General features: G+C 42.8%; 2 protein-coding genes across 2 annotated transcripts in view; both read left to right on the top strand.

The window, feature by feature from the left end:
• Positions 1 to 473: 473 nt before the first annotated feature.
• Positions 474 to 11,965, top strand: gkup (glucuronokinase with putative uridyl pyrophosphorylase). Its single transcript, XM_020507935.2, has 23 exons — positions 474 to 677; positions 1,975 to 2,081; positions 3,462 to 3,506; positions 3,697 to 3,850; positions 3,954 to 4,025; positions 4,156 to 4,244; positions 4,389 to 4,545; positions 4,815 to 4,892; positions 5,125 to 5,216; positions 5,347 to 5,452; positions 5,587 to 5,666; positions 5,756 to 5,824; positions 6,001 to 6,061; positions 6,330 to 6,346; positions 6,545 to 6,602; positions 6,695 to 6,787; positions 6,919 to 6,979; positions 9,902 to 10,015; positions 10,236 to 10,293; positions 10,750 to 10,818; positions 11,115 to 11,178; positions 11,281 to 11,352; positions 11,614 to 11,965. Exons 1-23 carry the CDS (start codon positions 621 to 623, stop codon positions 11,710 to 11,712), a joined length of 1,872 nt encoding a protein of 623 aa, XP_020363524.1. The 5' UTR covers positions 474 to 620; the 3' UTR covers positions 11,713 to 11,965.
• Positions 11,966 to 12,273: 308 nt separating this feature from the next.
• The window catches only part of LOC109909046 (ubiquitin-associated and SH3 domain-containing protein B-like), a 36,988-nt gene continuing 24,967 nt past the window's right edge, over positions 12,274 to 24,294 (top strand). The window contains exon 1 of the mRNA XM_020507933.2: positions 12,274 to 12,567. Within this exon, the coding sequence (XP_020363522.1) occupies positions 12,440 to 12,567 (128 nt within the window). The 5' untranslated portion in view covers positions 12,274 to 12,439. The remainder of the gene's footprint in view (positions 12,568 to 24,294) is intronic.

The raw sequence follows: 24,294 nt of genomic DNA, 5'->3' as shown, positions 1-24,294 counted from the left end.
ACAGTATAATACATATGAGATGAGTGCCAGATATGTAAACATTATTGACTAGTGTTCCATTCCTTATAGAGGCCAGTGATTCCTAGTCTATGCCTATAGGCAGCAGCCTCTAATGTGCTAGTGATGGCTATTTAACAGTCTGATGGTCTTGAGATAGAAGCTGTTTTTCAGTCTCGGTCCCAGCTTTTGATGCACCTCTACTGACCTCGCCTTCTGGATGATTGCGGGGTGAACAGGCAGTGGCTCAGGTGGTTGAATCTACTAAGAACATTAGTGGTATCATTCAGAGTTTTCATTTAATCATTGGCTAACCTATTACATGATGTATGATTGTCATTAGAATTTTTTATGAAACAAATTTACGAGTAATATGGATGTACTAACTATATTTTCAATAGTTTTACTGTTTCCTGAGTGCATGCAATTTCCGTGATCTCGCCGGCAGGGGGTCATCATTCGGAGACACTGGCGCTTTAAGAATGAGACTACAGTGTAGCAGTCCTGTCGTCACAGTTCAACGTGAAATTGTATGGTAAACGATTTTACTATTTATTGTACCGAATCGCATAAACCAAGGCATTTGATGTCGTTTACACGCGAATAAGACAAGGGCCAAGAAAATGATCTGCATTTTATTGGTAGCTGGTCACGGCACTGTTCTAGAAACTCAGATAAAGGTAAGTTGTTTATGTAAGCAGACGAGGTTTGGGTGCAAGAGGTCGTATAACTTACATGGTTAATTTCACAACACAAGCAGGTCAATGCACACAAAAACATACACTGCACTTAAATAATACAAAATCAGACTTACCGCTGAACAAGGTAGGCTAACTACCAAAATAATTGAAAGATGTAGTTTCGAACAAAACGTTTTTTCAGGAAGAAAAAGGGATGTTCAATGACACAACGTTCAGTCAGTCTTGGAGTGTTACATACAGTGCATTCAGAAAGTTTTCAGACCCATTGACTTTTTCCACATTTGGTTACGTTTCAGCCTTATTTTAAAATGGATGACATTGTTTTTTTCCCCTCACCAGTCTACACACAATACCCCATAAACACAAAGCACACATTTTTTGTTGTTGAAATTTCAAAATATATCGAAGGTCTGAGTTCCTGAGCGCTCTGGAGCAGGTTTTCATCAAGGATCTCTCTGTACTTTGCTCCGTTCATATTTCCCTCGATCCTGACTAGTCCCGTACCTTTAACTGAGGAGTGGGTTCCTTCTGGCCACTCTACCATAAAGGCCTAATTGGTGGAGAGCTGCAGGTTTTCTGGAAGGTTTTCCCATCTCCACAGAGGAACTCTGGAGCGCTGTCAGAGTGACCATCGGGTTTTTGGTCACCTCCCTGACCAAGACCCTTCTCTCCCGATTGTTCAGTTGGCCGGGCAACCGGCGCTAGGAAGAGTCTTGGTGGTTCCAAACTTCTTCCATTTAGGAATGATGGAGGCCACTGTGTTCTTCAGGACCTTCAATGCTGCAGAAATGTTTTGGTACCCTTCCCTAGATCTTTCTCGACACAATCGTGTCTCAAAGCTCTACGGATAATTCCTTCGACCTCATGGCTTGGTTTTTGCTCTGACATGCACTGTCAACTTTGGGACCTTATATAGACAGGTGTGTGCCTCTCCAAATCATGTCTAATCAATTGAATTGACCACAGGTGGACTCCAATCAAATTGTAGAAACATCTTAAGCTCAATTTTGAGTCTGAATACTTAAGCTATTTATTTGATTCTTTTTTTTGTTGCAAAAAGGTCTAAAAAAAACAGTTTTTGTTTTGTCATAATGCGGTATTGTGTGTGAGTGAGGGAGAGAGTGATAACTGGTCACTATGCTATATGCCTGCTGAAATATGTCCAAGTATCAACATCCTTTGGAGAATATTATTTTAAGAGGAGTAAATAAAGTTCTACGGTGTGCAACAACTTCCAAACCCACATTCCATCACTCCTTATTTGTAATTTCTCTAGAATGATGCCACTGGTTTGTATGGACAGCTGACTGGGGTGCCAAAGGCATTGTTGCCTGGGATAGGAGGAAAGAAAATCCTGGACTTCTGGTGGGAGACGGTGAACACGTGAGTAATCGGTCAAATTTAATGACTGTCGACTGCCCTTACAGTCCCTGTTGACATAATTACATTATTAAATCCCTTTAACTTTGGAATACTGTGCCTTCAGAAAGTATTCAGACCCTTTGACCTTTTCCACGTTTTGTTATGTTACAGCCTTATTCTAAAATGAAAAATCCTTGATGTTTCGTAGTATAGGATCATAGTATACCTGTGGTAAATTCAATTGATTGGACATACCTGCCTATATACACCTGTCACAGTTTACAGTGCATGTCAGAGCAAAAACCAAGTCATGAGGTTGAAGGAATTGTCCGTAGAGCTCCGAGACAGGATTGTGTCGAGGCACAGATCTGGGGAAGGGTACCAAAACACTTCTGCAGGTCCCCAGAACACAGTGGCCTCCACCATTCTTAAATGGAAGAAGTTGGGAACCACCAAGACTTCCAAGAGGTGGCCGCCCGGCCAAACTGAGCAATCGGGGGAGAAGGGCCTTGGTCAGGGAGGTACCCAAGAACCCAATGGTCACTCTGACAGAGCTCTAGAGTTCCTCTGTGGAGATGGGAGAACCTTCCAGAAGGACAACCATCTCTGCAGCATTCCACCAATCAGGCCTTTATGGTAGAGTGGCCAGACGGAAGCCACTCCTCAGTAAAAGGCACATGACAGCCCTCTTGGAGTTTGGCTAAAGGCTCTCAGACCATGAGAAACAAGCATCACGTCTGGAGGAAACCTGGCACCATCCCTACGGTGAAACATAGTGGTAGCAGAATCATGCTGTGGGGATGTTTTTCAGCGGCAGGGACTGGGAGACTAGTCAGGATTGAGGCAAAGATGAATGGAGCATTGTGCAGAGAGATCCTTGATGAAAACCTGCTCCAGAGTGCCCAGGACCTCAGATTAGGGTGAAGGTTCACCTTCCAACAGAACAACAACCCTAAGCACACAGCCAAGACAATGCAGGTGTTGCTTCGGGACAAGTCTCTGAATTTCCTTGAGTGGCCCAGCCAGAGCTTGGACTTGAACCCGATCAAACGTCTCTGGAAAGACCTGAAACTAGCTGTGCAGGAATGCTCCCCATCCAACCTGACAGCGCTCGAGAGGATCTGCAGAGAAGAATGGGAGGAACTCCCCAAATACAGGTGTGCCAAGCTTGTAGCGTCAGACCCAAGAAGACCCAAGGCTGTAATTGCTGCCAAAGGTTCTTCAACAAAGTACTGAGTAAAGGGTCTGAATTCTTATTTAAATGTAATATATATATTTTTTCCATAAATTACCAAACATTTCAAAAAATTTTAGAATAAGGCTGTAACGTAACAAAATATGGAAAAAGTCAAGGGGTCTGAGTACTTTCCAAATGCACTGTATTTATGTATTTCTCTCCAGGCGGCAGTTGTTCAGTGAGGTCTATCTGGTCACGAACGCAGACAAGTAAGTACAGTAACATGTGGTGAAAGTGTTGACACTTGCTGTATTTCATCATAGCAGACTGAACTGAACCTGCCTCCCATGTATTTACATTTAAGCCAATTGTATTTGGAAATGTTGTCCTATGAGCTGGAAATGATTGATTATCTACCAGTTACTGCTTAGCTGTTCCCCTATATGTCTCCCATTCCAGGTATAAGCACTATGAGCGCTGGGCAACGGCCAATGACTTCCCTGTGGAGAATGTAGTGAATGACGGCAGCACAACCCTTGAGGGCCGGCTAGGAGCAGTGGCTGACCTGGAGCTCGCCATCCGCAGCCGCAAGCTGCAAGACGATATCATGGTGGTACGGCACTGATCCTAGATGTCATTTTATAATTTCCTAATTGTGTGGATTGAAATGTTCCATTGTGTGGGGATTCTTTTTCTAACAACATGTTTGTGGACAGATTGCAGGGGATATGCTCTGTGCAGACCAGAACTTTGATATTGCTCAGGTTCTCCGCTTCTTCAGGTCCAAGGTAAGATAACATATGTGCTCCTTCTGGTGAATAACAACATATACCTCACCTCTGAGAAACTGTAACCACGGTCATAGCAGAGTAGGTTTTTGGCCTTGTTTACATGTTAGTATCTCTGTATTTGACTTAGCCTGGAGAGTTGGCCATATACTATGAGCTAGAGGAGGGAGAGAAGAGCAGCTCCAGGGGTATAGTGGAGGTATGCCCTGAGACCCACAGGTAGGCAACAGGAAACATAATCTTTGGCAGAACTTATCTTGATGCCAGTATATTGTTGATAACAGTACTCCCATTTGATCACTGAATGGGTAATTTGCCGCCAACAGAAAAGTCTAAAAGACCGGGTATCTCTGTGTATTTTAGGATATCTCGCTTCCTCGAGAAACCACAGGAAGGAGTGACAGCATTGCGTCTGGCCAGTGTGGTGTTCTACTGCCTTCGCAAAGCCACACTGCCTTACCTCTCGGATTTCCTCACCCTGCAGCCCCAAGCTCAAGACAGGACCTTCGGCAGGTTCTGGGTCAGTAAGGACTGTGAACATGGGAATCTTTGGGTTTGGGCTCAGTTCAGTTTTCAATTCAGTGTCTTCCCGGAAGTGAATTGAAATTCAATTAATTAATTGAAAATTGTCTGTTGATTTATATGAGGATTTGAATATCAATTCACTTTCTGAATTGAACCAGGGTTGGGGTCAATCCAGTTTTATTTCAGTATCGCTAGTACTATCTATCAAATTGTTTAGCAACTAACACTCGCGTCACGAGACTCACTGTTTGTCTTTTCACCCAGGAGTGGATCATCAATGAGGAGAAGTTACCTGTGTTTGGCATGAAACTGCCCACAGGGTTCCAGCTCATTGGACAAGTGGTGGGTTGATTTTTTTCCCCCATCCATACAGACTACTGTTGATTAACAGAATATTCTAATTGTCACTATTGTGTAAGTTTCAGGTCAAGTTGCTATGACATAAGATATGTAAACTCTCCCCTGGAGAGCATGTGAATAGATTGACAATCATTTAGATTATCAGCTCGATTGGAAAGAGTAATTTGATGATGCTGTATATTGACGATATGTATTTATCTTCTGGATATCACAGGGGCTGTCAGACTACACCAAGTGGCTTGCCCACTATTCTGCCCAGCAACAGCAATGCCCTGCCAAACCCATAACATGCCGCTCATACGCAAGGTAGATTGCACCTCTACAAAGACTTTATGAAAAATAGTATTGATGGGTTGTTCTCTCACCTTCTGGACTATCTTCAGGGATATGTCATTTCAGTGAATGTGAGCTAACATCATCTTTCACGTCCTCATAGAGTTGGACTGATGGGGAATCCTTCTGACGGCTTCAATGGAAAAACGATCGCCATGACTATCTCCAACTTCTGGGCTGAGGTCACACTCATGGAGAGCCAGGCCCTGGTAACAGTCAGGCTTTACTCCAGTTAATATACACGACAGGACAATACAACATGCCTAGTGTCTTCTCTGATCAAATGTTAATGTATTCAATCATAAAGATAGTATGATTGATATATTTGCTCTGTTTTCTTCAGGTTCTTCTGCCTCATCCGCTCAATGATCCGACTGAATTTGGAAGCTTGCAGGATCTGTACTGTATCAGCCGTAAGGAGGGGTCAGTGTAAAAGCCCCAATGCCACACATGCATGCAGGATGTTTGCATGATGAATTCCCAAACCGTATTGATATTGTTTTGATCTACAGGTACTTGGGAGGTCTACGGTTACTCCAGGCTACCTGTAAGAAGTTTTACCAATTCTGCTCAAAACAAGGGTGAGAAAAAAATGTAATTGGAGCCAGTAACCGCAAATGCAGAGTATTCAATAACTCTGATGTGTGTGTGGGGTTGGGGGGGGGGGGGGGGGGGGGGGGGGGGGGGATACAGCTGAACATTCTTATTCTGACATGGTTAATGCTCATTTGAGTCCCCTGCACGCTTTCTTTGGCAGTATCGCTTTGACAAAGCAGAACTTCACTCTCAAGTATGATACCAACATTCCTCGCCAGGTGGTAAGTGTCTACACTACAGTCTCTATATTTAAAGGCTCACTCTGTGATATTTAGTAGGTGTTTTTGTTCATTTGAATTAATGATACCCATTCATTCTTGAAGAATATCACTTATAAATGTCTCATGAGCCTAGTTCATTGCAGTGTATCCTGAGAAAGTCCCTGAGAGATCTGTATGTGTCTGTATATGCTGTTTTCAAATATGTTAAGCCAAAAGGCTAGTGATAATGTTAGTGACTGATTTAATTATTATTTCTGCTTTGTTGAAGGGCCTGGCTGGAAGTAGGTAAGTGCTGCCTGGTGAACTGTTATTTTCTTCCATATTTATAGGTTAACCACATACTAATCAATATTTCCTCTGAGTCATATACTTATATGTTTTTGCCTTTTTTGGTCTTGTCATCTTTTCTAGCTCAAACTCCCTTTGTTCATAATGACATTTCTGTTTATTTATCTAATTTTATAACGTTCTCTTCTCTAACAGTGCAATAGTGTCTGCCACTCTGAAGTGTCTGATGAAATTCTACAACATCACAGAAAGTGTAAGAAGAGGAGCATGTTACTCTAGAGTTCACTCTATTCATGCGCCAAATGATCAACCTGTGTTTAAGTTGTTTTGTTCTGTTTGCCCTAGGACCTTCCCAAACCCACCAGGGCCAACTTCATCCTCAACGTCGAGACGGATGAACTCTTCATCACTGCTGGTCTTCAGGACAGAGTTGTGCAGGTCAGCAATGAAAAGACAACACTCCCCTTTTCACACTACTGTGCTGAGCCAAGCCGAGCTGGACTGTACTTCCCTGGCCTGGTTACTGTTAAGAGTTTTTTTTCTGACAAATGTTCTTCTTTTCATTGCAGGTCTATGAGGGCTTGGTCTACATGGACTTTAGCAAACAACTGATGGATGAACAGGGCTATGGTATTTGAAATGTGCAGTCTCAATAGCCGTTATGGCACATAAACACATTTTAGGAACTCCTATACATAATAAGGACCTCCAGTATATTAACGCTAATAATAATGGTGAATACAGCAGTGAGCAGCAATGAACAGGGCTCACAGACAGGGCTCACAGACAGGGCTCACAGAATGTCAGAAATGGCATAAGATCAGTCTCATAACAAAGTTCCTACAGGATAGAGTGCTTGCTATCTTCCTTCATGTGCAATCAGTGAAAGCATTACCATGTTTATCTCTCAGTACTACAAGGAGGACGCAAGTGAAGTTAAGTCTAGTGCTGTAGGTTGGTTATCTTGGAATGCAGCAGGTAATCATACTTAAATGTATTGAGTTTACTGTATATATGAATATTTATAAATATACACTGAGTGTACAAAACCGTAAGAACACATGCTCTTTCCATGGTATAGACTGACTAGGTGAATCCAGGCGAAAGCTATGATCCATTATTGATGTCACTTGTGAAATCCACTTCAATCAGTGTAGATAAAGGGGAGGAGACCAGTTAAAGAAGGATTTTTAAGCCTTGAGACAATTGTGAAATGGATTGTGTACATGTGCCATTCAGAGGGTGAATGGGCAAGACAAAATATTTAAGTGCCTTTGAATGGGGTACGGTAGTAGGTGCCAGGCACACCAGTTTGTGATAAGGGCTGCAACGCTACTGAGTTCTTCACGCTCAACAGTTTCCCATATGTATCAAGAATGGTCCACCACCCAAAGGACATCCAGACAACTTGACAACTGTGGGATGCAGTGGAGTCAACATGGGACAGCATCCCTGTGGAATGCTTTCGACACCTTGTAGAGTCCATGCCCTGACGAATTGAGGCTATTTTGAGAGCAAAAGTGGAATGTGCAACTGAATATTAGGAAGGTGTTCCTAATGTTTGTACACTTTGTGTATACGCTCACTGCGCATGACTTCCAGTTTCTTATTTTCCAAAATAAAAGATCCACTTTTCACTACTTTCACACCACATAATAGGGCAACAATATGTGATTATACAGATGTACTAATCATGATATTTCACATTGTTTGTCTGCATAATTCAAATCTAACATTAATTTGCATGAGACAAAGTCCACTTGATCAATAGTTATTGCTTTAGTATCTTCTGGTGCCACAGTTGCCAATGCCATCTATAGTGCAACCAACAGGTCTTGTACAGACATCTAAGGTTGCAGTGACTTCATATTCACACAGCTTCTAAGGACATATACATAAGATTTACATACCAAATGTCATGGCCCCATGTCCATCGGTTCAGTTCTTATAGCCCTGGTGTGATATGCTGCCATCTAGTGGTGTGGCATGGCCAACTTTGAATGCAGCAACTAATCATTCTCAGATTAATTAGATGCTAATTCATTGAGTCTATATAAATCTGGAGTCAATCTGACGTATGGTTCATGAGAAGATTTCTAAAGTATTTTATAGCATTAGCATATGTGCTAACGCAAATCTATAGGTACAGTGCGGCCATATTTGAATGCAATTTTCTTTTCTCAAAACCATGTAAGACTGATATGAGATATCAATACCAAATTCAGTGTGGTTCATTTTAGGGACATCCATAATAGCGACAGCGCGTTTCAAGTTGATAGGCCACTGCGGTGTTGATTTACAGTAGTTTAAGTGTACGCATGAAATCAGATTTTGGATTTGTCAATAGCTCAGCCATCTTTTGTAGCTTTTCTCAAACTAGTTAAGACCTTCATTCCACATTTGGTGTCATTTGGTCCTATGGTTCATGAGAAGAAGATTTTTGAAGTATTTATTTTACATATTGTAGCACATTAGCATATGTGCTAATATGCTTCCACTATTATAGTGTTGCCATCTTTGAATGTATCCACGTCATTTCTCAAAATCTTTATGGACTATTGTTACAAGTCCAAAGACCAGATTTGGAGTGAATCTGACATTTAGTCAATGAGAAGATGTTTTATTATGATTTTAAGCATTCGCGTTACAAAGTCAAATAAGTGTTAATAGTTTCCTTATTTTTGAAAGATATCAATGCCACACTTAACATGGTTCATCATAGTAATGGCTTTGATGACCCTAAAATGTTTCAAATTGATAGGCCATTGTGGAGTGGATTTACAAAGGATTTAAATGAACATGTAAAATCAGATTTCATGATTTATCAATAACTCAGCTATTTCTTATCTAATCCCTTATCTTTTATGAAATGTACCATGGACATACATACCGAATTTGGTTCATGAGAGGAAGTTATTTTAAATATTTTCTCAAATTTACAAGATGGAGGAAAATGTATTATGCTGGACCATGTGGGTCCTTGAGGCAAATTTGTTCAACATGAGAAAAGACACCTACATACAAAGATTCAAGTCTCTAGGTCAAACCGGCAACAGACATTAGGGTTAAATTGAGACTGCTTATAATAGTGCCACCTATAGGCCAATCTATACTATTCTTTTTGATCAAGTTTCTCATGGCCTCTAATTTCGGGGTGTTAAATTAGGAAAAAAGTTACCAATCAATGCTTAACAACTGTGAACCCCTGCAGGGATGTCAAACTCATTCCACTGAGGTTTTAGTTTTTTCCTTTCAATTAAAACCTTAATTCATCAGTCAAGTCAAGGGTGGAGCGAAACCCCGCTGATATTCGGCCCTCCGTGGAATGAGTTTGACACATCTGCGGCCTAATGATTGATTAATGATTTTTGAAAGGTAATTCATTCTTTAGTGGTATGGGAGTTTTGCTGCATGCGAGTTTAAGGCACCTGTGCATATCTTTGTGTGCATCCTCTTACATATATCTAGAGCTGAATGTTTATGTATACAGTATGAAACTGAGTTTACAATGAACCTTTTACATGTTGATGTTTGTGTGTTGACTGTACACAGGAGATTACATTCCTATGGACATGAGCAGCTTGCCACCGTTCTGGTTAGCTTATCTGAGTGATCCCAGTGACTCTGGTCGGATTCACAGCAACGTCAGACAGCGCTGGCTCAACGGTAAGACACACACACACACACTGTAAGCTCGGTTGGCAGGCAGCAATGTTCACCAAGGTCGGGGTCAATTCCATTTGGGATTTCAGTTTACTTCCTGTATTGACGGAATTATCACTTCATAGAGTTTAAACTGTAGGCTAGAGGAATCAGATGATAATAAAAAGGGATACCTTTGTTCTCTATCTGTATTTAGTCCCTCTGTTCACATCCTTTTTTTCAGGAGAAGCTGAAGTGATTGATGCCATGAAGTCTTTTGCTGGGCTCACAGATCAAGCCAGGTTTGTGTAAGATGTTTGGAGGCTCACAGGATCAGTGGCAGTAGTGCCCCTGGTGCGATAGCCAAGGCACAACACCAGTGGATGGTAGTCATGGGATTTGAACCAGCAGCCCTCCGGTGCTGGTCTGCCCATCTAACCTCTGTCTACATTCTCCCCCCACAAAGTTATTGCGTGTCTCTTGATATGGCTTAATCATGCCATCTAGGATCTTAAGCACATCAAATTCGTAACATGTAAAACATGTATTTATTTGCAGGACGTAACATATCAACATATCATACGAAATGGATGATGTAGTACAACATTTGATGACTTAGTTACGCAAAAACGGGCACCACTTTTGGCTCGTAAGCACCATTCAAAACTACTGGCTGAAATTATACAAACATTTGAGAGTGCATCTTTAAGTGAGCATTACCTGGTAATGAAACGGTTGGGTTCTCTTGTCCTCCACAGGGTTGCACTGCAGGGAATGGACTGGAGCAGACTGGCACAGTTGATGGATGAGAACTTTGCACTGCGACGGTATAGCGTGACATCCTTTTGAGTCTGTCATTGGTTTGAGGAAGTTAAATATCTTTGCCCCCATGAAGATGTTGGGCTTTTAAATATGTGACCTTGGAAAGATAAAACATGATCAACTGTCATATAGGGCCAGAAGATTTTCCTGACCCACATGACTTGATCAGCAAAAACTCTTGGCCCTAAAGAGTTCATTCTCATCACCGAACAGCAGGATTTTACGTAGTAAGATGGACAGTAAGTGCACCTCATTGTTCACACAGGAAACCACTAATACTGGAACGATCTCTGTCCTGTAGGTCTGTGTACACAGAAGACTGTTTGGGGCCAGGCAATCTCAAGATGGTGCAACTGGCAAGACAGGTAAAGTATAGAGTTAAAATTTCCAAGATTATCTCATCTTTTCCTATGATGTTTCTTTGTAGTTTTTGTTTATCGTTCGGTGTGTTTGCTTGCCCAATGCAGTTTGGCTCAGCTGCGAAACTACCTGGCAGTGGTGGTGCTGTAGTGGGCTTGTGTCTGGACCAAGTAAGACTGGTAAGACTTGTACTTTCACTTCTTAAACAGCAATGTATACTGTATGCTCTGTGGAATCATTGGAAAAGAGATTGTGTTTCATACTTTGGTCACTTTATTTTGATAGTCGCGTACAAATGGTTAATTGATGCTCAAGCTATCAACTGCAACTCTGTTATATAACTCGACTTGATACACCGCAGCTTCCTAGGATTAGGGCTAAGGTTTGATAGTTACTTAAGCATTTCTAAACGGGTGTGCTTGTCTTTGCTTTGACACTAGGTGGAGATGAGGAGAGCGTTCCAAGAGGCTGGCTGTGTGTTCTGTGTGATTGTGCCATATAACCCATCTGGTACCATTGGAACCAACAGCCAAGACTGATTTTAAATGATCTATAATGGGCATCTTAATAATCAATCAAGTGTAAAAAAAATCTGTAGCTAAGATGACACAACATATTTTTCTGTTCATGTGGGCAAATTTGTAGCCCTTGATTTCCTGTATGAATGGATTATGATGAGACCGTTGTGCCTTGGTTTGAGTATGTGACTTGGCTTGAGTAATTGTATAAATTGAACACATTTGTATTTTTATGAACATTGAATAAATATGGTTTATTAATTTATTATGCAAATGCAGTGTGAATAGCCTAATTTCACTTATTTATTGAATCTACCATATTAGGCGGTGTCTAACGTTACTCTGTATTACATATTGCTCACTTGATCTAAAATTCCCTTTATTTTTTTAATCAAACGTAACCTAACGTTTTGAGGACGCAATGTAAACATCATAGCTATACTGAATGGGCTATTATTATTCCACTCTGCCAATTATTATTAGGCTACTGTAATTAGGACACTCATTGGGTCGCTGCCAGAGTACAGGCGAAAATTCATAATAGATCCTGTGCACTCTGCACGTAACTCGGCTTTTTATACACAAAACGAGGCAGCAGACATAATTTGAGTTTCTGGGGGCGGGGAGGAGGGAGCGCCCGCGACCACACTGCTCACAATAATAATCGGTTGTAGTCTATTAGTTATCTTTCTCCACCGCTCGCTACAGTACCGTAGACTGGATCTGAAAACCAATGTAATCCTGAATCATGGCTGCAAAAGAGGATCTCTACAGCAAAATCATCCCGCGAAGACTTCGGCCGAAAGTACCTGGCACTGTGAAATATGGATCGAATTTGGACGTCCTCTTATCGATGGGTTTCCCCAAAACCAGGGCGTAAGTAGGCTACTGTGTATAACACGCTCTACTGACACTTTATCGGAGGCACTCGTAGAGGTGGACACTAGCGCTTTGGGTACAGTTTGGCATTTGTTAAAATTACAATTTATATTTGGTTAAAAATACAATGTTTTCTGACGCGCTGTCGTATTTCACCTCTACACCATATTCTTTCTCACCATGTGCAATTGGCTGGCAGCGTCCTACTTTTCCTCATGACCAGAAACTCTCACACAATATGGACTCAGGGGTAATGGGAAGACATAACATAGTAAACGAAAATCCTGGACACTTGCGTTTGGTATGGTATTAATTTGTTGATCCATTTTGTATGATGTGTTACGAATTACACTTCGTATGATAAACTATATATACAAAAATATGTGGACACCCTTTCAAATGAGTCGATTTGGCTATTTCAGCCACCCCGTTGCTGAGCACACAGCCATGCAATCTCCATAGACAAACACTGGCAGTAGAATGGCCTTACTGACGTGGCACTGTCATAGGATGCCACCTTTCCAACAAGTCAGTTCTCAAATTTCTGCCCTGCTAGAGCTGCCTCGGTCAAACGTATGTGCTGTTATTGTGAAGTGGACACGTCTAGGAGCAACAGCCGAGAAGTGGTAGGCCACACAAGCTTACAGAACAGGACTGCTGAGTCCTGAAACACATAGCTCGTACAAATCGTCTGATCTCGGTTGCATCACTCACTACTGAGTTCCAAACTGCCTCTGGAAGCAACTTCAGCACAACTGTTTGTCTGGAGTGTCATGAAAGGGGTTTCCATGGCTGAGCAGCCACACACAAGCCTAAGATCACCATGCGCATTGCAGAGTGTTGGCTGGAATGGTGTAAATCTCGTCGCCATTGAACTGGAAGCTGTTATAGCAGCAAAGGGGGACCAACTCCATATTAATGCACATGACTTTGGAAAGAGATGTTCAATTAGCAGGTATTCACATATGTTGGGTCATATAGTCTATGTGAGCTGCAATTCGTACAATATGTTACAAATAAGTACAGTGCTTTCAGAAACTATTCACACCCCTTGACTTTTCCCACATTTTGTTGTTTTACAGCATTCATTTAAAATGGATTCAATTTAGATTTTGTGTCACCGGCCAACACACATTACCCCATAATGTCAGTGGAATTATGCTTTTAGACATTTTTACAAATAAAAAAATAATGTAAAGCTGAAATGTCTTGTGTTCAACCCCTTTATTATGCGGCAGGTAGCCTAGTGGTTGGAGGGTGGGGGGTGGGGGGGGCAGGTAGCCTAGTGGTTGGAGGGTGGGGGGTGGGGGGGGCAGGTAGCCTAGTGGATGGAGGGGGGGGCAGGTAGCCTAGTGGTATGAGGGTGGGGGGGGGGAGGCAGGTAGCCTAGTGGTTGGAGGGGGGGGGGGGGGGGGGGGGCAGGTAGCCTAGTGGTTGGAGGGGGGCAGGTAGCCTGGTGGTTGGAGGGGTGGGGGGGAGGGGGCAGGTAGCCTAGTGGTTGGAGGGGGGCAGGTAGCCTGGTGGTTGGAGGGTGGGGGGGGGGGCAGGTAGCCTAGTGGTATGAGGGTGGGGGGGGCAGGTAGCCTGGTGGTTGGAGGGGTGGGGGGGAGGGGGCAGGTAGCCTGGTGGTTGGAGGGTGGGGGGGGGGGGCAGGTAGCCTAGTGGTATGAGGGTGGGGGGGGGGCAGGTAGCCTGGTGGTTGGAGGGGTGGGGGGGAGGGGGCAGGTAGCCTAGTGGTTGGAGCGTTGGGCCGGTAACTAAAAGTTTCCTGGACTGAATCCCTGAGCTGACAAGGTAGAAATCTGTTGTAGGCCGTCATTGTAAATAATAATTTGCTCTTAACTGAATTGCAAAGTTAAATAAAGGTAAATAATAAATGCAGGCCTAAAGTTCAGGAGTAAAAATGGACTTACTCTGTATGTAATAATAGTCTTTTTGAACATGCTTTTTGAATGACTACCTCATTTCTGTACCCCACACATACAATTATCTGTCAGGTCTTTCAGTCGAGCAGTGAATTTCAAACACAGATTTAACCACAAATACCAGGGAGGTTTTCAGTGCCTCACAAAGAAGGGTACCTATTGGTAGATAGGTAACAAAAAACAGACATTAAATATCCCTTTTGAGCATGGTGTAGTTATTAATTACACTTTGGATGGTGTATCAATATAACCAGTCACTACGAAGATACAGGTCGTCCTTCCTAACTAACCACTCAGGAATTTCACCATGAGGCCAATGGTGACTTTAAAACAGTTACAGAGTTTAATGGCTGTGATAGAACACTGAGGACTCCAATACGAACCTAAATGACAGAGTAAAAATAAGGAAGCCTGTACAGAATGAAAATATTCCAAAACATGCATCCTGTTTGCAAATAAACAAGACATATAATGTATGTCCTGAATACAAAGCGTTATGTTTGGGACAAATCCAACACAACACTCAGTACCACTCTTCATATTTTCAAGCATGGTGGTGGCTGCATCATGTTATGTGTATGCTCTTTATCGGTAAGGACTAGGGAGTTTTAAGTAACAGCCTGGTCTCATAGACTAGACGTAACTATCCGGGCCACTCAAATTAGTAGGATATGGTAGCCCTTTCCACACGTACCCCGTGTTAAAAATGGTGGATTTGGGCACTAAGAAGCACCTAAATTAGAACTTAGTGGCTGCTATACATGTCAGAGATCTGGCTCTGCGCTTCACAGCGCTGTATGGGTTTTACAAGCAGCCCATGAGTCATTTCATGTGACCACTAACGGTTGATTAAAAAACAAAATCCTAGAAAATCAAGACAAACAACCAACACCATTAAAATAAGCAATCCAAAGATTGCGTGTTCGAATCTCATCACTATAGCATTTTAGCTAATTAGCAACTTTGCAACTACTTACAACTTTCTAACTAACCCTTCCCCTAACCTTAACACTTTAACTTGTCTATTAAACTTAACGGCCAACCCCTAGTTTAGCAACATTAGCCACAACAGTTCGGAATTCATAACGTATCATACGTACTGCAAATTCGGAATATATTTGTACAAATTGTAATTTGTAACATATTATACAAATTGTAATTTGTGACATTAAATGGATTCACAAATGAATACATACAATACCAAACGTAACATATCATACTAATTTGAGTTTCCTGGATTTTCATTTACTATATTACATCTATCAATGAGTCCAGGTTGTAAGTAACCTCCTGTCTATGTAACCATACCAGAGAGAGAGAGGATATGGATCATGCTCAATATGATGTGAATGGACTGACTGTTCTTGATGTGACCAAATTACTGCAGCACAATGTACAACTGTTATGTCAGCTGGGTCCTCACTAGGAGAGACTCACAGGCAGACCCACCATGTAAGGAAGCAGTTTTCCTAATGTCACCATTATAGAGAGTAAATACATTGTTAACTTTTAAACCTACATCAATTGCATAATTTCTAAGTGATCAGGATCACAAACCACATCCTTTTTCAGTAAAAATAATAAATGTGCTTCCCAGTGGTTATGATCATAGTTATTCACAATAGTATTGTGAATAAGTCCCGGTCTCAAGTCTGTATTATCTCCAAGACATTGAGGTCAGATGTCATAGGGAGTCTGTTGTGACTTACATGCTGAATGGACACAGACAATACGCATGCGCGTGCACACACACACATCAGAAGGAATGCCTCGAGGCTCCCTTTGTCAGCAGAGAAAGAAAGAAAGAAAGAGGGAGAGAGAGAGAGAGAAAGAATGCCTAGAAGCTGTGAGAGACGCCACAAGCTCTTTTACATTGGACAGCCCGTGACTGCTTGGCCCTGACAGAGCAAGTTATGAATAGCATCTTCCTGCCTCTCTCAAGTATTGACCCCCTACATTTCCTGACCGACTTAAAGGGACATGCCCTCTGAGATTTGTCATGTCTGCCTGCCACCAATGTCACTGACTAGCGTTTTTGATTCAGGGAGGGGGAGGGGGACAATGCAGATGGGGAGCAAAGCTGGGTTAGCATCAACAGACATTTACTAGAACCTCTCTGATGGGATGAACCACAGTAGCTACAGTGTGTGAGAGAGATCACTGAGGAGTGAAAGAGCAAAAGCAATGTACCGAATAACATCTGGGATGTTGAAACCCACAGCACAGTCACGAGGTGCAGTTTTTCAGACTTGCTTTCTGCACATAGTAATTTTGCCAAACATACAACCCTTCAGCAGGATTTTTATTCCAGTTGTAACCAGGGGTGCGTGCTGTGCACTCCCAAAACAAAGATAAATATAGCTGCAAGCAGCCATTCACGCTTTGGGCCCAAAGCTCCACCATCAAGACAAATTGGCCACATTTCCCTTGGATGAGCTACTCCAACACCATCATTCAGTTTGCTGACGACACAACGGTGGTAGGCCTGATCACTGCCAACGTTGAGACAGCCTATAGGGAGGAGGACAGAGACCTGGCAGTGTGGTGCCAGGACAACAGCCTCACTCTCAATGTGAGCAAGACAAAGGAGTTGATCGTGGACTATAGGAAAAGGAGGGCTCAACAGGCCCCCATTAACATCGGCGGGACTGAAGTGGGGCGGGCCGAGAGTTTCAAGTTCCTTGGTGTCCACATCACCAACAAACTATCATGGTCCAAACACACCAAGACTGTTGTGAAGAGGGCATGACAACACCTTTATCCCCTCAGGAGACTGAAAGGATTTGGCATGGGTCCCCAGATCATCAAAAAGTTATCCAACTGCACCATCAAGAGCATCTTGACCGGTTGCATCACCGCCTGGTATGGCAACCATCTGACCATAAGGCACGAAAGAGGGACCTATGTACTGACCTTTAAATTGCTTGTTATAGCGCCACCATCTCGCCAATTGGCATGGCATTGCATGAGAGCGTGGCCCATGGGCCTTTACCATTATGCCAAGTTGCACCCTCCTAGGCCTTGCCATTTCACTGGAATTCACATCTTTGACTAAATCCACAGAGAACCAGAATAATACACGCCTACAAATACAACACAGCTTCGCTGCTTGAACCCCTAATGTAAATACATTTTTTAGGGCACCCCCAAGAGCCAATGATTTGACCCTGTACTTGAGGCTACTCGGTTGGTTCTGTAGAGACACTGAGACTCAGTATACTGGTGTAGTTGTTGTGTCTAATGTACAACTCTGCCCTTAGGAGGAAAAGCCCTCTCTCATTTCACTTCAATGTCTGTTTGGTGTTAGTTCCTTTTGATTTGGTTGATAGTAAATGATGCACTAAACATACAACACAAGAATAGAGGGTATAAAACAATGACCAGAGGGTATGAAACAATGACCAGATACCCTATTTTCTGCCACTGACTGACATCATTATCCCAGTCTACAAACAAATGATTATTTTGGTTTGCATTTACATCAAGGGTTCAAAACAATACAGCCTCGGAGATGCTTTTGTCAACTGCTGCCCTTGAGCTTTGTCGTTTCTCCCTCTGTATCTGCTATGGCTAACTAAAACAGTGTTAATTAATTGGAACACGGGACAGAGTTGAGCCCTGGTATAGTTTAGATTTTTGATTTGATTTATTAGGATCCCCATTAGCTGACACCAATGGCGACAGCTAGTCTGGAATGGCACATTATTCTTCTAAAGGCCTCCCTCACACATATATTTAGTAAGACATAACCTATACAGTGTCTTTATAACAATACATTTACTCTATATCTATATTCTGTATGTACTGTATGTCTTATCATGTTCTGATGATTATATTTACTCCAAGGAAAAGCTGGAAAAGAGTAGGTGTATAATATCTCATTATTCTGTTCCAGGGATGTTCACCACACATATCCTGTGTAGTAGTAAATGCGGCTTTCAGCAATTAGCTTACGCTCACCGCATAATCCAAAATTGCAATGCACTGCAGCTTCCAGGGATATTTCTGGCACATACGATTTGGTTTAGCGCAGGCAAACACTGCTTTTGAGATCTCTGAACATTGCAGCGTAGTGGCAGTTCAAGTAACACTGTATGCTACAAATGCTGTCTCAGCACATTTCCCCCCGTTTCTGAGCAGTTTAGTTTATACTTTTTTTTAAATAACTCTCCACACCTCTGTAATGTTCTGAGTATTTGCCGGGGAGGTTTGTGGAAAATTGTGTAAAAATGCTGGTCCCTATGTGCTGTTCCCGCCTTGCCTTCTGCTGTGATGATGAGGGGGACTTTGTGAGGCTGAGGCAGCAGTAAAGCCATATCTGTTAGCTGTGGCTGGAAAGTCTGAAGCGTTGGAACATGTGTGGACAACACAGGGGCAGACACAGTGGAACCTGTCTACTTTCAAGGAGATTGCTGTCGCCGCCTCCCCCCCTTCTTCTGGCAGCAACATTGGAAATAGAAGAACACTTTTATTATCCACGATGACAAAAGATGATGGACATTTTTTGTTGTTGTTGTTTTTGTTGTTGTTGTTCAGGTCATTTTCTCTGTCTTTGAAATAGTTTTGTAAATGAGAGTTCCTTGGATTGCTTTGTTTGACGTGCCAGTCGGGTTCACATGATTACCACTGTAGCCTTCAGGCATTTCATCATACATATTCAAATTCTAAGAGCCGGTGTTAAGTTTACAGGCCAACTTTGCACTAACGCTGCATTAACGCCACATCACTGTCGCTCTTTATCGGGAGGATCATGCTCGAGTGTGTACATGTCATGTGTTTCCTTCCTAAGAGAGTTACATTACTGAAGATAACCCTCATGTCCCTAATGCCTTTCAAAATGCTGTCTGGAAACTCAGGGCACCAGATAATGTAATCATTGTTCTGCAACATCACACATCAGAACCAGTTAAAGAGGCTATACAGAACATTTGGATAGAAATATTGTCCTGAAATGACCTCAATTGGCCAGCAAGTGGCACACCTCCCCACACCCATGAGCAAAAAAATATATTATTTGATTAAAACTAAGAATTAATGTGGTTTCATGAGATAAGAAATTGATTCATATTATATCATGAACCTCAGCCAAGATTGAAGCCAAAATTGAACGTAAACTATTAGCAAACAACTAAACCTCCATAGTGTATCTTTGCTCTGTCCAGATGCTCAGATACCAAATCATGTCGTCATTGTTGTCTCCAATATCAATCAGTAGGGTCAGTTAAGAAGACTCTTCTTCAAAATCCCATGGGTGACCTGCACAAAGGCAGAAGTGTGCCAGTCTGCTCTCCTCAATACTGCCTATTGTCTCTCCAGGCTGACGACTTTGACGAGGCCTGGCCACAGTTGCTGACATACCCGCAGGTGCCCGCCTTGGCATATTTTGGGACTGGCAGCTGTGCTCCTTCTGTCCCCTCTGCTACTAGTACCGTCTCTGCCCCTCTCTCTCAGTCCCCGTGGCCTGCGAGGCAGCTGTTGTTTGCATTAAGGCATACGGGGCTCGTTCAGTGTTGCATCTGTTCAGTGATGCCACCAGCGACAGACCACTTGGAGCTTTGCAGTAGACACATGGGAGACCAAGCACATATACAGTCCAGCCTTTTTGTCCCTTCCCCTCACACAGGCACGAGCAGTAGCAGAGCTAATCCTGCTTGGAAATGTGTGGATACAATTTGGTCTGTTGGTAATTGCTTTTTTTGCTAGCCATCCTTTACCCCCCGTTATATTTGACTGTGTGTGTGTGTGTGTGTGTCTGTGTGCGTGTGTGTGCGTCTGTGTGTGTGTGTTTAGTTGTGGCCGGGCCATATGTGTCAGTGCTACCTTTGCCAGAACTGCGACAGCCAATCCAAGAGCTAGTGTCCTTCCAGCCTCATGCTTCCAGCCTCATGCTTCCAGCCTCATGCTTCCAGCCTCATGCTTCCAGCCTCATGCTTCCAGCCTCATGCGGCATCCATCCACTGACTGGCGTCACTCTGTGAGGGAGCTCCAACTCCTTGCCAGTTCTCTGTAGATTGGGTCCAAATGATCATAAATGAAATGACAATGGATGCACTTTTATATGACGACGGTGCGTGAATGATGAAATGCATTTGCCCTCATACGGTGTGCCTATGCAACGATATTCTGATGCCCATATGTGAGGCAGCCTACTTTATCCTTTTTATGTACACAGTACATGGCTACTCTATGTATGCTGGTAATATTTTTTATCCATATTTTATCTCCAGCACACTGTATCCAGCTTTCACCTACCGCCCCACTAGCAATGTGAAAAACAAAGGTGTGTACCAACCCAGAGTCAAAAACAACTCACTGGAGAAACAGCAATGTGTTTTATAGCCTAAATAATGCCATTAGTTACAATGGTACCCTTGTTTTCTGTGTCCGTAGAATAGGCACTGAACCCGAGGTGGTTTCTTGGCTCTGTGGTAGATCTGTAATGACAAGGAAAGTGTGCTTGAGGCTTGGTTTGGCAAGCACAAGGTACTTACAGTTGTGGGGCATCTTTTACGGGCTGTGGCTGTGCACACTGTCTTTCTGAACGGGACGGTTCCTTCCTTAGCATTTGAATGTATAACACATGCCATATGTACAGATGCGTTCCTATTTTTATACAGCAGTTCCCTTACAAAGAAAATATGCAAGAGTATCTATTTAACACCATAACAGACAATAGAGACATGCAACAGCATTTGATTTAATTCCATGTGTATTACAGTGGTGTTCTACTGTAGGCCGAGGTGCTCTACTGTAGGCCCGAGGTGCTCTACTGTAGGCCCGAGGTGCTCTACTGTAGGCCGAGGTGCTCTACTGTAGGCCCGAGGTGCTCTACTGTAGGCCGAGGTGTTCTACTGTAGGTCGAGGTGCTCTACTGTAGGCCGAGATGCTCTACTGTAGGCCCGAGGTGTTCTACTGTAGGCCGAGGTGTTCTACTGTAGGCCGAGGTGCTCTACTCTAGGCCGAGGTGCTCTACTCTAGGCCGAGGTGCTCTACTGTAGGCCGAGGTGCTCTACTGTAGGCCGAGGTGCTCTACTCTAGGCCGAGGTGCTCTACTGTAGGCCGAGGTGCTCTACTGTAGGCCGAGGTGCTCAGGTGGATTATATTGTCTGTGGGGGAAGGAAAGCTGTGTTTAGTGCTCTAGTTCGTAATAAACAGTTCACTGACTGTTTGATTCTGTTCCCAGGCATACAGCATTAAATTAATATTGCTCATCATACCTGCATAATAAATGTGTTTTCCTTTACACTTGACTAATAATTTAAAAAGCAAAAACAGTTCAAGGTGAAGAAAATGCACACGTTTTATGGTTCTGAATATTTCAGTACAATATTGTTTTTACACATAAATGTCAAATTGAGAAGAAAGGTCGAATGGTTGTGTTCCTATATTCATGTGAAGAAGTTCAACAGGAGCCCCTTCTCAATGTTATATATTTGGAATACTACATAGTTAAGCACAATTTTTGTCTGGATCAAATTGTTTGACCACCGTTGTGTGTACCCCTGTGATTTGTTTTGTGGTCACTGGTTTTGTGAAGACACAAATTGGCACCGACTGCATTAGTAGATATAATGAGGCAAGAGAAACACTTTTGTGAATCTTTTGTCAGTTTATGGATGACAGCTTTGTGAGAAAAAAACTGTGGATAAGTGAAGGCCTCCCTCACAAATAATTAGAGCATAATTGTAGCATGGTAGATAATTGCAGTCAGTGTGGTAGAGCACAGTGGGGGAATTTTGTCTGAACAGTAAGTCTTTCATTTACCCCTCGAGTCTTCCTCTAGACATCAATGAAATGCATAATGAGAGGAAAACACAGCAGAGAATTAGTCGTCAGTAAAAGCGTCACTGAATCCAGCGAGAGTCTGCATGTGAGTGAGGGATTACAATATTCTACATTGGCACGTTGTTATTAATAATAATGTGTGTGTGTACGTGCCTGCCTGCCTGCGGGAATGTGTGTAAGCCACAGTGCAATAATAAGTGTTATTCCAATGTTACAATGCCGTTTAAATTGGTTCAATTGGTTCAACATCTTCTTCACAGCTCCTGTGAGTAGATCAACAAAGACCTCTCTCAAGGTATTATACCACTTCCTTGTGTTTCTGTTTGGCTGTCTGAGTGTAGAGGCAGGCAGACACATAGCGGTTGTAACAATGGACAGGAAAACATGACAAATCTGATTGGTTCTATTAATGTTAGGAGGATGGAATTCTCCCCCCATCACAGCACAATACCGGGGGAAACAAAGTCTCCTAGGACAAATACAATCTTCCGTGAATAGAACGAGAGAGAGAGAGAGAGAGAGAGAGAGAGAGAGAGAGAGAGAGAGAGAGAGAGAGAGAGAGAGAGAGAGAGAGAGAGAGAGAGAGAGAGAGAGAGAGAGAGAGAGAGAGAGAGAGAGAGAGAGAGAGAGAGAGAGAGAGAGAGAGAGAGAGAGAGAGAGAGAGAGAGAGAGAGAGAGAGAGAGAGAGAGAGAGAGGAGAGAGAGAGAGAGAGAGAGAGAGAGAGAGAGAGAGACGGGGAGAGAGAGAGAGAGAGAGAGAGAGAGAGAGAGAGACGGGAAGAGAGAGAGTGTGTGAGAGTGTGAGACTGTGAGTCGTTTGAGTTGAAATGGTATGGGATGTCCTGGGGAGACATTTCCTGTAAATCGTTGATTAGGGATGATGGAGCACAACTGTTGTCAGACAATGAGGTGGGGCCATGAAAGCACTTTTTCACACATTTTTATAATAGATTTCACTCGTCTGATACCCTCCGGCTATAATAAATATTAACTCAACCTCCATTCTCTTTAGTTCACCAATTTCCAGCAATACAGTTGTCTATTTTATAGTGCAGTAATGATCAGCGTGTCACCCTTTTGAAAACAGATAAGTGCCAGAGAGAGAGAGATCAGAAATATCTCAGGCACTTCATTTAAGGCTTGGCCATTTCATGCAATGTCTGCATTTGTGGCGTTTTCCTTCCTTCCTGGTGAGTCATGTGACATCACACTGTCTGTCTGCTGCCCTGGTTGGCCAAGAGTAGACTGGGAGGAGAAGAAGCCAGGGGGAATAATCATAAACGCAGTAGCATTCTGAGCTGTAAATATTACATTGGAAGGATTTAGTGCACATGGTAACTTTGGATTTGAACAAGGGCCCTGTTTGAATATTTAAGAAATACATCCTTCCCCTCCTCCTTTCGTTGACTTAGGCCATGATTCAATACCAGGTGCGTTATAAAGCAGCACACTAGACAGCTGACAGTCCACCTTTTAAAAGTAATTTCCTCGACATTTGAGGAGATCACATTCATGATAAACACTGGAAATACCGGCTCAAACATTACTTAGCTTTTTAAAAGGCGTATTGTCTGCTGTCTATTGTGCTGCCTGACGAAAACACGCCCTGAGTTGAAACGCAGCCTTAATGCCCTATATTGCTATTGCTGTCTGAGCCTGGCCGGATCACCTTGACATTTCATTGTCTCCTTGTTCATCTTGTGGTCTTCACAACACCTTTTAGGTATCAATTGTTCCTTATGATTCAGTCTTTCAACACATGGAAATAAAGTGACTAAAGTTCAGCTTAAAGGCTGACTAAACCCCTGGTTTCCTCAGCTTCATAGTGAATTCTTTTTCAGAACCTTTGGACAACATTAGTCATTGTCTCCGTGTGTGCTTGTTTTTCTGCCCCATTATGTGGGCCGTCACACATTGTGTTTGTCAGACGGAGTAATGTAAATTTCTCTGCAGTGCTGCATAAGGACGTATTAGTTATTTTGTACACCTCAAAAACACGCACGGCGCGCGCACA

This window comes from Oncorhynchus kisutch, linkage group LG18, assembly GCF_002021735.2.
Source record: "Oncorhynchus kisutch isolate 150728-3 linkage group LG18, Okis_V2, whole genome shotgun sequence".
In the NCBI taxonomy this organism is placed as follows: domain Eukaryota; kingdom Metazoa; phylum Chordata; class Actinopteri; order Salmoniformes; family Salmonidae; genus Oncorhynchus; species Oncorhynchus kisutch.
The sequence above is the reverse complement of the archived record's forward strand: the minus strand, read 5'-3'. Positions and strand labels throughout refer to the sequence as shown.